Here is a 12,521-nt window from a genome sequence, read left to right as displayed (position 1 = left end):
CAGTGTGAAAGGCGAAGGCATAATTGTTAATAATCTGCGGGAGCAGAAGAAACTGCTTCTGTGCATTGGATACCACCTCACTTATCACATTGTAACTGCACTAGTAAAAATCCATATTTCACTGTTTTAGATCTGATTTACAAAACATTAGCTTTTAATAATATAGAATATATATTTTATCTTTTCAGCAAACAGTCTGCGGCTTTGACCTACTCCGAGCCAATGGACACTCTTTTGTTTGCGATGTCAACGGTTTCAGCTTTGTGAAGAACTCTATGAAATACTATGATGACTGTGCCAAAATACTGGGGTATGTTTCTAGCTTGCTGTTTATATATTTGGCGGTATTCGGTACTTTAACCTTTTTGAACAAAATAAATGTGTTTTGGCTAGAAGCAAATGAAGTATAGTAAAAACTAATGCTGGTGTCTGCTGTACAGGCAGTCCCCGGGTTACATACAAGATAGGGACTGTAGGTTTGTTCTTAAGTTGAATTTGTATGTAAGTCGAAACTGTATATTTTATCATTGTAGTTCCCGACAATTTTTTTTTTTTGCCCCAGTGACAATTGGAGTTTCAAATTTTTTTGCTGTAATAGGACCAAGGATTATCAATAAAGCTTCATTGCAGACAATTTTAAGCTGATTATTGCAATCTGGGACTATTTTAAAGCATCCAGAGAGCTTCACCAGAGGTCACAGTGGGCAGAGGGGTCTGTCTGTAACTATGGGTTGTCTGTAAGTCGGGTGTCCTTAAGTAGGGGACCGCCTGTATTGCCCCCAATGTTTACACTGCTAAGTAGAATAACTTTTGTCAAGACAAAAGGACTGACAAATCTGCTTTGCAATTCTGGATCCTGTCTATAGCCTGCACAAAGTGTTTGTATTGCAAACAGTCATCCAAAGTGGTAAATATTATCAATGCACACAGGCATTTATAAAGAAAGTATGTCAGTGTGGATTCTAATGAAAAGAAGTACGAGTGTGAAAATATTTTATTAAGAGGACGTCTGAAACTGTTTGTGAATATATAATCATAAAATATGCCATACATAAATTAATATATTAATAGAATACCCAAGTTATACAATTGTCTATTGGAAGAATTGTAAGCTTAATATTGACATAGTTGGTAAACAAAATCTACTAATCTACTGCTAGTATATAGCTGTATTCACCCTTAATGCTGCTGGGTAGCTCCGAGCAGGGTGAATACAGTAATATGTTTATTTGTATTTTAGCTTAGATTTAACATTAATCTTTACCATATTTACCATATATACACAAGTATAAACCATGTTTTCCAGCACAGTTTTTGTCCTGAAAAAGCCCCACTAAGATTCTGCTCGAGTATAGAAAAATAATAAACGTATATATTTACCCTCCGGTGCTCCCTGCAGCTTCACTTGTAACAGAGCAGGAAGAGACGTATCCTTGCGTTCTGCCCACGACACACTCTGAAGTCATCAGCAGAGACAAAACCAAGTCATAGTGTGTTCCCAGGCAGAGTGCATGGACACGTCTCTGTCCACTCATGTGAAGACAAGAAATAAGAGGACCCACCGAGCTTGGTACCGAGTCCTGGGGAAGGCCGCAGGGCATTTTATTACTGGGGGAGGTTGCATCACTTGCATTACTGGGGGAGGTTGTGGGGGGATTACATTACTGCGGGAGGCTGCGGGGCATTTCTTAACTTGGGAAGGCTACTGGCATTATATTATTGGTGGAGGCTGCATGGGGCATTTTATTACTAGGGGGACTGCTGCAGGGCATTTCATTACTATGGTGGCTGCTACAGGGCATTTCATTACGGGAGGTGCATGGGGCATTTCTTTACTCGGGGAGGCTGCTTGGGGCATTTCTTTACTCGGGGAGGCTGCTTGGGGTATTTCATTACTGGAGGAGTTTGTGGGGCATTTCATTACTGGAGGAGGTTGCGGGGCATTTCATTACTGGAGGAGGTTGTGTATCTTCTACCTTACCTTTATGCTCAAGTTAATATTTTGTGGTAGAATTTGGTGCCTCGTGTTATACCCGGGACGGCTTATACTCGAGTATATACAGCAAAATAAGTGCAAGTCGACCGGGGGCGTCATCGGGGTCTCTGGTTCTTACATGCCCCACAGAGCACTTATTCCCCCTGTCCCTACTCCATTGGCGTCCCTTCATCTCCAATCTTGTGGCAGCACAGATTTCGGCAGTCAGTGGGCTGGGGAGATCAAAGAGGGAGCATGGTTGATGTGGAAAGAAAGAAGACTGAACATGTGTGTCCACCTTTGCACCTTGACTGAGGTGGATTCAATAACAACTAATTATAAGAAAAGTAGATAATTCCTGACATATCAGGTGATATTATGATTTTTTGGTTTGTTAGGCGCTTTATTTATGAAGAGTATTTTTGTGGGAAATCCTCTTCAAGGAATGTACAAATTCATAAGGCTTTAATTTGCTTTATTTTAGGAATATAATAATGAGGGAACTTGCTCCACAGTTTCACATTCCCTGGTCTATTCCAACAGAGGCAGAGGATATACCTATTGTACCAACCACTTCTGGCACAATGTGAGTAGCATTATTTTCGTCTTTTTGTTTCCCCTTACAAAATGTAAAAAATACACCTATATCTAAATATATCTATGTTCTATATGTTTTGTTGCATAAGTAAAGGTGGCCATGCATCTAATGTGTGCACAGACAATCTTATAGCCTGTGAAGACAAAGAACACATTAGCATAATTTTAAGAGTTGATAGAAGGAAGTAGGCCAATATAAGAAGATTGCCTCATGGTGGATGCTGCCTCTTGGCTGCTGAAACAATGGATTGTACTGCCATTTAAGTTGTTGAGCAGCCACTACCCACTCACAAATATGCTACTTAATTCTATTATCTGTGTATGAAGTTAATATTTTTGATCATTTAGGATGGAGTTGCGATGTGTAATTGCAATAATTCGACATGGGGATCGGACGCCAAAGCAAAAGATGAAGATGGAAGTTCGGCATGCGAGGTAACGGCATAAGTGCTGCTTCATTTTAACTTTCCAATTATGTACAATATGCAGTTTAGAAAACACTTCTTTAAATTCACGGCTTAGGTATTTTAATATTCTTGAAGAAACTGTGGGCAGCAGAGGAGTAGCTTTTACGTGCATGGAAACGCTCATTAGTTGGAAATGTTTTTATTTTATGCAACTTCTTTTTTTTTTTCTTTTTTTTTTTGCCTTTAGGTTTTTTGAGTTATTTCAACATTATGATGGTTACAAGACCGGAAAATTAAAATTAAAGAAACCTGAACAACTACAGGTATGTCAGTTCCCACAGTTTACAATAAAAACACCATAAAACAGCACAAATCATGAGAGATTCTAGTTCTGTAGGTTTGTTCTTAAGTTGAATTTGTATGTATGTCCTAGCAGGTATATTTTGTAAGTATAATTCCAGGAAGCTTGCGGCTGTATATACGTCCCTCTGACGGTCGTATGAATTTAACCTTCCTGGCTTCAGTGATTTGTCACTGGTGCCTTACTGAACCATTCTTTTCAATGGGTTTTTTTCACACTTTTTTTTTCACTGATGAGTTGTCAATGAACTCAAAAAGAACAGTTTCTACCCTACTGTATATACTCGTGTACAAGCCGAGTCTTTCAGCACAAAAAATGTGCTGAAAAACCTCACCTCGGCTTATACACAAGTCAATAAAAAAAATAAACTTATATCCTCACCTTCCCGAGCCCTGATGATCGGTGCGGCTCCTCTTCTGTCTTCTCCGCCATGCTCCGGTCCCCGCGGCTCCTCTTCAGTCTGCTGTAACAGCCGGCAGTCATGCGCTCTGCCGGCCAGCGCATACTATGACGTCATCAGCGGCCGCATCATAATGTGTGCCGGCCGGAGCATTGCGGAGAAGACAGAAGAGGAACCGCACCGAGCATCGGGACCACCGGAAGGTGAGTATGTAAGTTTCTTTTTTTCAAGTGCTGGGCAAACTGGGGCCGGCTGGCTCTATACTAAAGGGTGCTGGCTGTATACTTATGGGGGCTAGCTGGCTGTATACTAAAGTGGGCTGTATACTACTAAAAAAAACACCAGTGTGAAACCACCCTTAATAAAGAGGTTCAGGATGGTCTGATCTATGAGTCCACCGTTCCACAGGAAAATTTTTAACTACTTATGCAGGTTAATAAAGAAATGTGTAAGTTATTTGGTCACAAAATGAGAATATTTAACAAAAAATGTTATCATGGTAGTGTCTACTCTATTATTTGTATAAGATGGTAAATGCTGTGTTGTTTCAAACAGGAAGTGCTCGATATAGCAAGACTGCTGCTATCAGAACTCGGATCCCACAATGATTGTGAGATCGAGGAGAGGAAATCTAAACTGGAACAGCTGAAAACTGTGCTGGAAATGTAAGAAAAACTTTTATGGCTAAATTCACAAACCTGATCTAAGACTGTACAGTCTTTTCACTGCTTACTGATGATGAATAGAATATTCCTTCTTAGTAAACCTCAGTTATATATATAAAACTAAAATTTTATGTTGCATGTAATCTCTTTATGCTTAAATGCGAACAAACGTGCATTATTTTTGTAGAGTGCACTGAATGGAGGCATTTTCCTTTTTTTGGTAAGCCTTATACTGATTTATTGTCCCCGCTGGATCTCATTTCTGTCCTTTTGAATTATCTTTAGAGAAACCAACTTTTATTTCAGACATTCTGACCATTCTTCAGTCTCTCTTTTTTTCCTCTATGACATTTTAGAGGTTTTCTCCCCCCTTTCCCCGTTTCCCTGAAAATAAGACAACCCCCGGAAATTAGACCAAGTGCAATTTTTTAAAGCTTAGAAATATAAGTCCTCCCATGAAAATAAGACCATAGTCATTGCTGCAGCTCCCCCAAGATATACATTAGGATTATTTGATCATTTACATACCGCAAGAGGTTGTGACATGGGTGAAGAATTCATAAAATAAATCGCTAGCATCAGCTACAGTGCCTTGTGAAAGTATTTGGCTTCCTTGAACTTTTCAACCTTTTTCCACATTTCAGAGTCAAACATAAAGATATATAATTGTAATTTTTGGGGGGGAAATCAACACATGAAGTGGAATGAAATTTATTGGAATATTTTAAACTTTTAGATGGAATGTGCAATATTATTAGTCACCCTTTAGTTAATACTTTGTAGCGTCACCTTTTGCTGCGATTACAGCTGCCAGTCCCTTGGGGTATCGGGTCTCTATCAGTTTTACACATCGAGAGACTGAAATTCTTCCCCATTCTTCCTTGGAAAACAGCTGGTGCTCAAGGATGGAGAGTGCTTGTGATCAGCAGTTTTCAGGTCTTCCCATAGATTCTCAATTGGATTCAGGTCTGGACTTGACTTGGCCATTCTAGCACCTGGATATGTTTATTTGTGAACCTTCCATTGTAGACTTTGCTTTATGTTGGGTTCATTGTGTTGTTGGAAGATAAATCTCCGTCCCAGTCTCAGGCCTTTTGCAGACTCCAACAGGTTTTCTTCCAGAATGGTCCTGCACTTGGCTCCATCCAGCATCCCACCAATTTTAGCCATCTCCCCAATCCCTGATGAAGAAAAGCAAGGCCAAACTGTGATGCTGCCATCACCATGTATGACAATGGGGACGGTGTGTTCAGGGTGATGAGCTGTGTTGCTTTTACGCCAAACAGATTTGGTAGATTTGCAGTGGTCTGATATTCCTTCCATTTCAATATGATCACTGGTGTCGGGAAGTAAGAGTTCTTCTTATCGAGATTACCAATTATGGCGCAGTGTAGGCATGTGGAGCCTTATAGCCATGGATACTCTTTGTCCTTATCCCATCCTGGAAAACTTTGCATATTATTATTTACAAAAGTGTAAAATATCCAATACATTTTGTACCACCTGCTGTTGATTCTTCACCAAAAAAATGTAAAACTTTACGATTGAAGCCTGAAATGTGGAAAAAGGTAGACACGTTCAAGGGGGATGAATACTTTGGTAAGGCACTGTACCTAGGCAAGAAGGAGTCATTGAAGGAAAGTGCTATACATGTGAGATTGGGGCCAAGGATTGTAATAGAAATGGTTACAAGAAACTCTGTATGAAATTCAGAGTTTGGAGAGTAATAAGGATGTTAGAGAAGTTAGTGACATGTCTTTGAATAAATAATCTTGCTTTTTGTTCATAAATACCAAGATTGAGGAATGTGGTGAATACCATAGATTGATGTAAATGGAAATAATCACAAGACTCTGTAATTCAGAGTTTGGCTGGTTATTCTGTCTTATGGTGACAGGACTACAGTATATTAGTAAATTTTGATTTTGTGTTGAACACATTTAATGAAGAATTAATTAATGTGAATTCTTGTTCATGGAAAAATAAGACATCCCCTGAACAAAAAATCCAGTGCCTCTTTAGGAGCAAAAATTAAAATAAGAATCTGTCTTTATTTTCGGGGAAACACAGTATTTTAGCTGCATCTTGATCTGCAGGGTACATCCTTGAGGTAGAAGGATAGGTACTCGAATTTTCAGGCTAATCTGTTGGCTGATAATTCATCTCAAGGACTTAAGAGTAGATAGAAAGGGACAGCAAGTCTGTGAACCAGCTGCAACAACAAACTTGTTCTGAAGTAAGGGATGTGTCAATGCCAAACAAAAAACACTCTCTTGGAGCTCTTCCAACTGGTCCAGCCCAGTCACTTATTTGTTTTTATGCTGCACTATTTCTCATTTGGGATTTTTAAAATAATTCTATTTAGAACAAAGGGACAGATGGATAAATCTATAAGAAAATGTGCCTTGTAAATATTTTTTAAGCAAATAAGTGGAGTAGGGAATGTGCTTTATGGCAGCTGAAAAGAATAGAAGTCTACTGACACAGATGGTTACAGCCTTAAGATAGAAGTGATAAGGTAGTGAGTTCATGCTTCTCCCTAGGAGATAAGTGAGTGACCAAGGAGATGGAAAGCATCCTTATCTGCATCTTATCCTGCCTTATCTAGGTCTGTAGCAGAACAATAGACCTGTCATTAAGCCCCTGCCTTCCAATGATAAAGAGTTATCACCATTCATTCTGTCCTGTTTACTCAGTAAAGCTGATAAGTGACATAGAGTAGACAGTGTCAGCTGCTATTTATTTAAGTATCACATGGTGGCCATTCACATTAGTGGCTTATTATGTAATGGATAGTAAGGTGGGGGTCTCATTTTTTGCATACTGCTGCCATAACGCATGTTATGGCATGCTTACTCATGTCTATGGACCCAATGGATGCAGTATACATTTGTTGTCCTGTGCATCTGTATCCTTTTTTTATTTTGCTTGAGAAAAACATGAGCTGCTGCGTTTTTCAAGTCCTTTTGCAAAACGTTTACTTTTTTTAACATTGGTATCTATGAAAGACGTATGCATGAAGCGTTACAGCATATGCATCAATCCGTCACATCCGTTTTTACACCTAAATATGGATCTTAAAATGTATATTTTTAAGTGTAAAAACGGGTTCTAACTTGCGTGATGGATGCAACATATACGTCAAAAAAACGTAGATGTATGAAGAAAAATGCATCCGTTTTTGTAAATTTTTAGACATATACATTGCAGCATATGTCTAACGGATGCAAAGAAACAAGATATGAACCCAAGCTTGGGTTTGTGAAAATGGGAGATTTATCTCTACTTTAAAAGGCAGTGAATGGTCCAAGCCTTATTTTCTTCACCCACATGTTCTCCTTCTCTCCCATTCTGCACCAAACAACATGGTTAGGACAAAGAACATAGAGGGGATTATTTACTAAGGGCCGCAGATTGCACTTTCGTCGGACTGTGCACGGTTTTCGAGGATGGCACGGCTTGGACCAGTATTTAACAGGTGTCTGCGGTGGGATTGTGTCGCATGCGATTGTTTTTGGAGCGGCTGCGCTGGATTCCATGCAATACAAATTGAGGGGCGTGCCGTCGGATGATCCGCAATCCAATGCACTTACATGCACCAGGAAGAAGATAGTGAACTCCGGTGTCACATGCAGGATATTGGGCGCACAATCTTAGTGAATCGGGGCAGAGTGCATGATCGTTGGACAATGCACTTTCTGTGAACTCCAGCGGACGGTTTAGTAAATGTGCCCCAGAATGTGCAATACATGAACACAAGAGATTTAACCTTTAATGCCATCTTTCCATTATATTATCAGGGGTGTTAACAACTTTACCTTCCTTGGGTGAGGTTGGGAGTGTTAAGAATCCAACTATTCTTTACCAAGGACCCACCAAAAGGAATATTGGACATACAGGGAACCTGTCAGTAGAATTGGTGCCCCTAAATTGTCACTGTGGTTTAGGGTCACAAACCTTTTTACCTCACACCTGTCCATGGCTGTATTCCTGAGATGATGAATGGGGAATAAAAAGCTACAGAGTCTGGTGACACATAAATGTGTTGTCCCAAGTTTGATTCTTCTAGCGATCTGATCAGTGGGGGTCTGCCTGTTCAGATATTTGGTGCCTGTGTAACGGATCCTCTTCAGTAGCTACACCTACATTTGGTACAGAGCCTAAACTTAGGAGAATTGTGTTAACTAGGGATGCAGGTGGATGTGAAAACTCCCACTTTGCTGTTAAGTGCAGACCCCCAGCTATGACAATGCAGTTTAGGTTTAGCGAGCTGGCATCCATCCATTTTTTAGCTCATCTTAGCTTACATTTATGGTTGTGAATGGGTCATTGGCACCAGGCTTAAAGGAAATGTGTAACAGAGTGTCATTTGCATGACCATAGTAATAGACCAGGCTCTAATCGGCAAACAGCATTCGGATTAGAACAGATCTCTAAGGTACTTCATATTTCCTGGCAGATGCTTTCTGCGTTCTGCTTGCCAGGAAGAATCTGGAGTCTATTTCAGAGTTCAGATGAAGGGATGAAACAGGTGATGACGGACCCAAGCAACAAGATGAGAGCTCAAGATCTGGGGTCAGAGGCAGGTTAGAGGCAGCATTTAGGAAAAGAAACTGATACTTGGAAAGGTGTCAGGATGCCTTTGCCTGATTAAATAGGACATCAGGATTGATTTCTTCTTCTTGCTGTGTAGTAGCCATAGATACGTGACTTAGTGAGGAATTATTTCATGTGACAACACTTTATAGGACAAAATTAAAGGCAATGAACATTACTTTACTTTGCAGTGGGAGGCAGCAGTAACGCTATGTGGAAGTACCTGGTAAAAATACAGTAAATATTTGTCATGTAAGCATATTTGTTTTGTGGGATTCTATTTATTTAATATTTTTTTCTAGGTATGGGCATTTTTCTGGCATTAATAGGAAGGTTCAGCTGACATATTTGCCCCATGGGCATCCAAAGACATCCAGTGAGGATGAAGGTAAGACCACAAGGACATTATTTTCTTAATTACCATAGATTATTTTAATTTAAAGCAGTTGCTTTATTTTCTATTCCCCTTTTTCCAAATTTCAGTTCCTGTGCTTGCCTAGTCAAACTCTGAACTCCCAAAGTAGAAAAACACACAGTATCAATGTCTATAAACCAGTTGTTTGGAAGAGGATTGTAATTTTCCCCCACTGATTCACAGACCCAGTATAGTACATGCTTTTTTCAGTACTGTGTATTAAATTACTGCATGATTTACAATAATGAAAACTTTACAGTCACTGATTCAATATTGTAAATAAAACTAATTGATCTCTAATTTTCTCCACACAGATGCCCGCAAGGATTCCCCTTCTCTGTTGCTAGTTTTAAAATGGGGCGGTGAGCTCACTCCAGCAGGGCGAGTGCAGGCAGAAGAGCTTGGGCGGGCATTTCGGTGTATGTACCCTGGAGGGCAGGGTACGTCCTTTTATTTACTTCACCTTTTTCATTTGTCTTGATGAGTTTTATAAAGGGAAATGTTACTATTAAAAGAAGAGCTGCATAGATTTTCAAAGAAAATAATGATGCTTTCTAATGCATATATATTTATTTCTCACCTCTGCATGGTCGTTTAACTTTAGTAGTGATGTAAATGTCTATGACTTGCTCTGGAGTTGTTAAAGTACCATCAACTAACCTTATTGGAAATTCAATTATGCTACCACCCATAAGAGGTAGAGGTTACATTTAATGATAAAGCAATTCAACAAAGGAAGTGTTCCGTAGCACATCCAAGGTAAAATTCAAATTCCTTTATTCTTCATTCTTTAAAATGTTCAAAGGTGTACATGTAGCTACAAACACCTATGCGTTTCGGCTATATTCTAAGCCTTACTCGTGGTATGCCAGCCAAATCAACCTGTTAACCTATGTTCATGAAGGTCTTCATTCAAAAAAAAGAATAAATAAAAAGTTTTACATTTTGCATTTTCCATTTTAAACATACACATCTGACAGCCACAGAATCAGTAAACCTTGTAAAACAGATGCTTGGAGCCATGACATGAGTAGTGTGGTCACAGTATTAGCCATTAGCTTGTGCTAAATAGAAGATAATTTAAATATTCCCACTAAAACAAAATATTGCAGGCAACACTTAAAATAAGAAAAGTTTAGGGTGCTACATGGATCACTAAAGCAGCTATATTGTAAACAAAATGAAAGAAAGTACGTAATTCTTTGATTGTGCACACCTATGTAAATGGATAAACTGGTGTATGAAGTTATCAAAATCTCATCTTTATTGTACACATCTACATCATTACAAAAATGGAAAGAAAAAAAAACAGGAGAAACAGTAGGACCAATTAATTAAAAACAATGAAAAAGCTCAGAAAAACGTATAAGTATTACGCTCCTACTATGATACTTTTCTGAGCTTTTTCATTGTTCATACCAGCGCAGCAGAGATGGCGTTTTGTTGTCCTTTGTAACTGACCTCAGTGCCTCAAATCTGGACAGGAATAATTGAAGACGTGGCCAGTTGTCACATTCACATTCCACGCATCGTGTCTCACCTAACCGTGCACAATGGAAACCAATGGGGACTGTGAATTAGCAGCCATCTTTGCAGCTAACTCACAGCACCCAAATACAGCTGAGGCATATGTCTGAACACTGATCCAAAGACCTACATAATGGGACACATTTACTTACCAGTTCTGACGATAATGCACTGTAATAATAATAATAATCTTTATTTATAAAGCGCTATCAAATTCCGTAGCGCTTTACAAATCAACTGTGCCGGGATTCAAGTTTGTGTGCCCGATATCCTGCATGTGTTGCTACCACGCTCAGTTCCGACAAAGTTCACCTTCTTCCTGGTGCATGTCAGTGCATTGTCTTGTGACACAATTTGAAAGTTTGAATCCCGCACTCAGTCCAAATCACGCCCCCCCCCCCCCAATTTGTGTCGCATGTAAGCCAGTGCTGCTGCGACAGAAACCGATTGTGTGCAACACAATCTCAGCGCAGACACCTGTTAAATACCTATCAAAGTCGTGCAAAGGCTGAAGAAAGCGAGTAGCACAACCCTTAGTAAATAAGCCCCAATGTGTCCCACAAGGCCCATAAAATGTGCATAAAAATGTCATTGCATCTAGTGCATTCAGCAAGTTCATTTGCCCCAGTGAGCCAAGGCCAATTCTCTCTCATGACACTAGGCCTTCAGAGTTTCTCAGAACCCAACAAGAATTGTGATTTGGGTGTTGCCCAGCTGCTGCACAAAAAATGGGCAAAATTGTGGAGATGGGCCACTTCAAAAAATTGTTTATCCTGCCTATCAGAGATATTGTTAGAATATTCCTGACCAAAAGTAGCTCAAAGCCTAAATAACTGAAGGTTTCTGCTATTGTCAAGTTAGCCAAAGCAGATATATCTGAACCATCCACCGAATCCATCAGGAAAAGAATGGACTTTGTCTAGTTGACATTAACTGTAGAGTTAGAGCCAGACTTGCTTACTCTTGAGGAGCAACGAATACATATCAACTCGCAAAGCAAAAGGTTCTCTGTGATCCCTGCAATGTCCCAACTGATGATCGCCTCACAGATATTAATCACCAGTCAGAAGCTCCATCACTAATGCGAACAGTAAGAACGACAGGGGGACCCTGGCCGAGTGCACTGTATATTGATAAAAGGCCATTGACCCAAACTCTCGCCCTCAGATACAAGACCCGCAGCCATCCCATAAAAAATATTTCCCGTAGGTATCATAGCACATAATACAACACTCCACTCAAACACATCTAATTATATTATAACCTATTAACACCTATCTAAAAACATCATCTAATGATGCCATTGTTCTGTCACCCATGATATCATGTTGGACCCACAGGTTTGTAATCAATCTTTTAAGGTTGATGTATATCTTCTTAGTCTGCATAATTTGGATTGATCTAAAAAGACCACTGGCAAAATAACAGTGCTTAGTTTAAAAGGTAGCACTTTAGCATCCAGCTTTCAACCGAAATGGGCCTGTAGGAGCTCCCATGGCTTCCCTTTCCTGTTGAACATTACAGGTCTTCCCTCCTTGACATGCAGTGGGTACAGAAAGTATTTAGACCCTTTTACAT

General features: G+C 39.6%; 1 protein-coding gene across 15 annotated transcripts in view; it reads left to right on the top strand.

Moving 5' to 3' along the window:
- PPIP5K1 (diphosphoinositol pentakisphosphate kinase 1) overlaps positions 1–12,521 on the top strand; it is a 116,304-nt gene that overhangs the window by 25,936 nt on the left and 77,847 nt on the right. For all 15 annotated transcript variants that reach the window (XM_072148386.1, XM_072148380.1, XM_072148385.1 and 12 more), the window contains 7 exons: positions 189–310; positions 2,460–2,561; positions 2,921–3,007; positions 3,227–3,302; positions 4,296–4,405; positions 9,304–9,389; positions 9,731–9,856. In XM_072148386.1, the coding sequence (XP_072004487.1) occupies positions 189–310; positions 2,460–2,561; positions 2,921–3,007; positions 3,227–3,302; positions 4,296–4,405; positions 9,304–9,389; positions 9,731–9,856 (709 nt within the window). The remainder of the gene's footprint in view (positions 1–188; positions 311–2,459; positions 2,562–2,920; positions 3,008–3,226; positions 3,303–4,295; positions 4,406–9,303; positions 9,390–9,730; positions 9,857–12,521) is intronic.

This window comes from Engystomops pustulosus, chromosome 4, assembly GCF_040894005.1.
Source record: "Engystomops pustulosus chromosome 4, aEngPut4.maternal, whole genome shotgun sequence".
In the NCBI taxonomy this organism is placed as follows: Eukaryota; Metazoa; Chordata; class Amphibia; order Anura; family Leptodactylidae; genus Engystomops; species Engystomops pustulosus.
The sequence above is the reverse complement of the archived record's forward strand: the minus strand, read 5'-3'. Positions and strand labels throughout refer to the sequence as shown.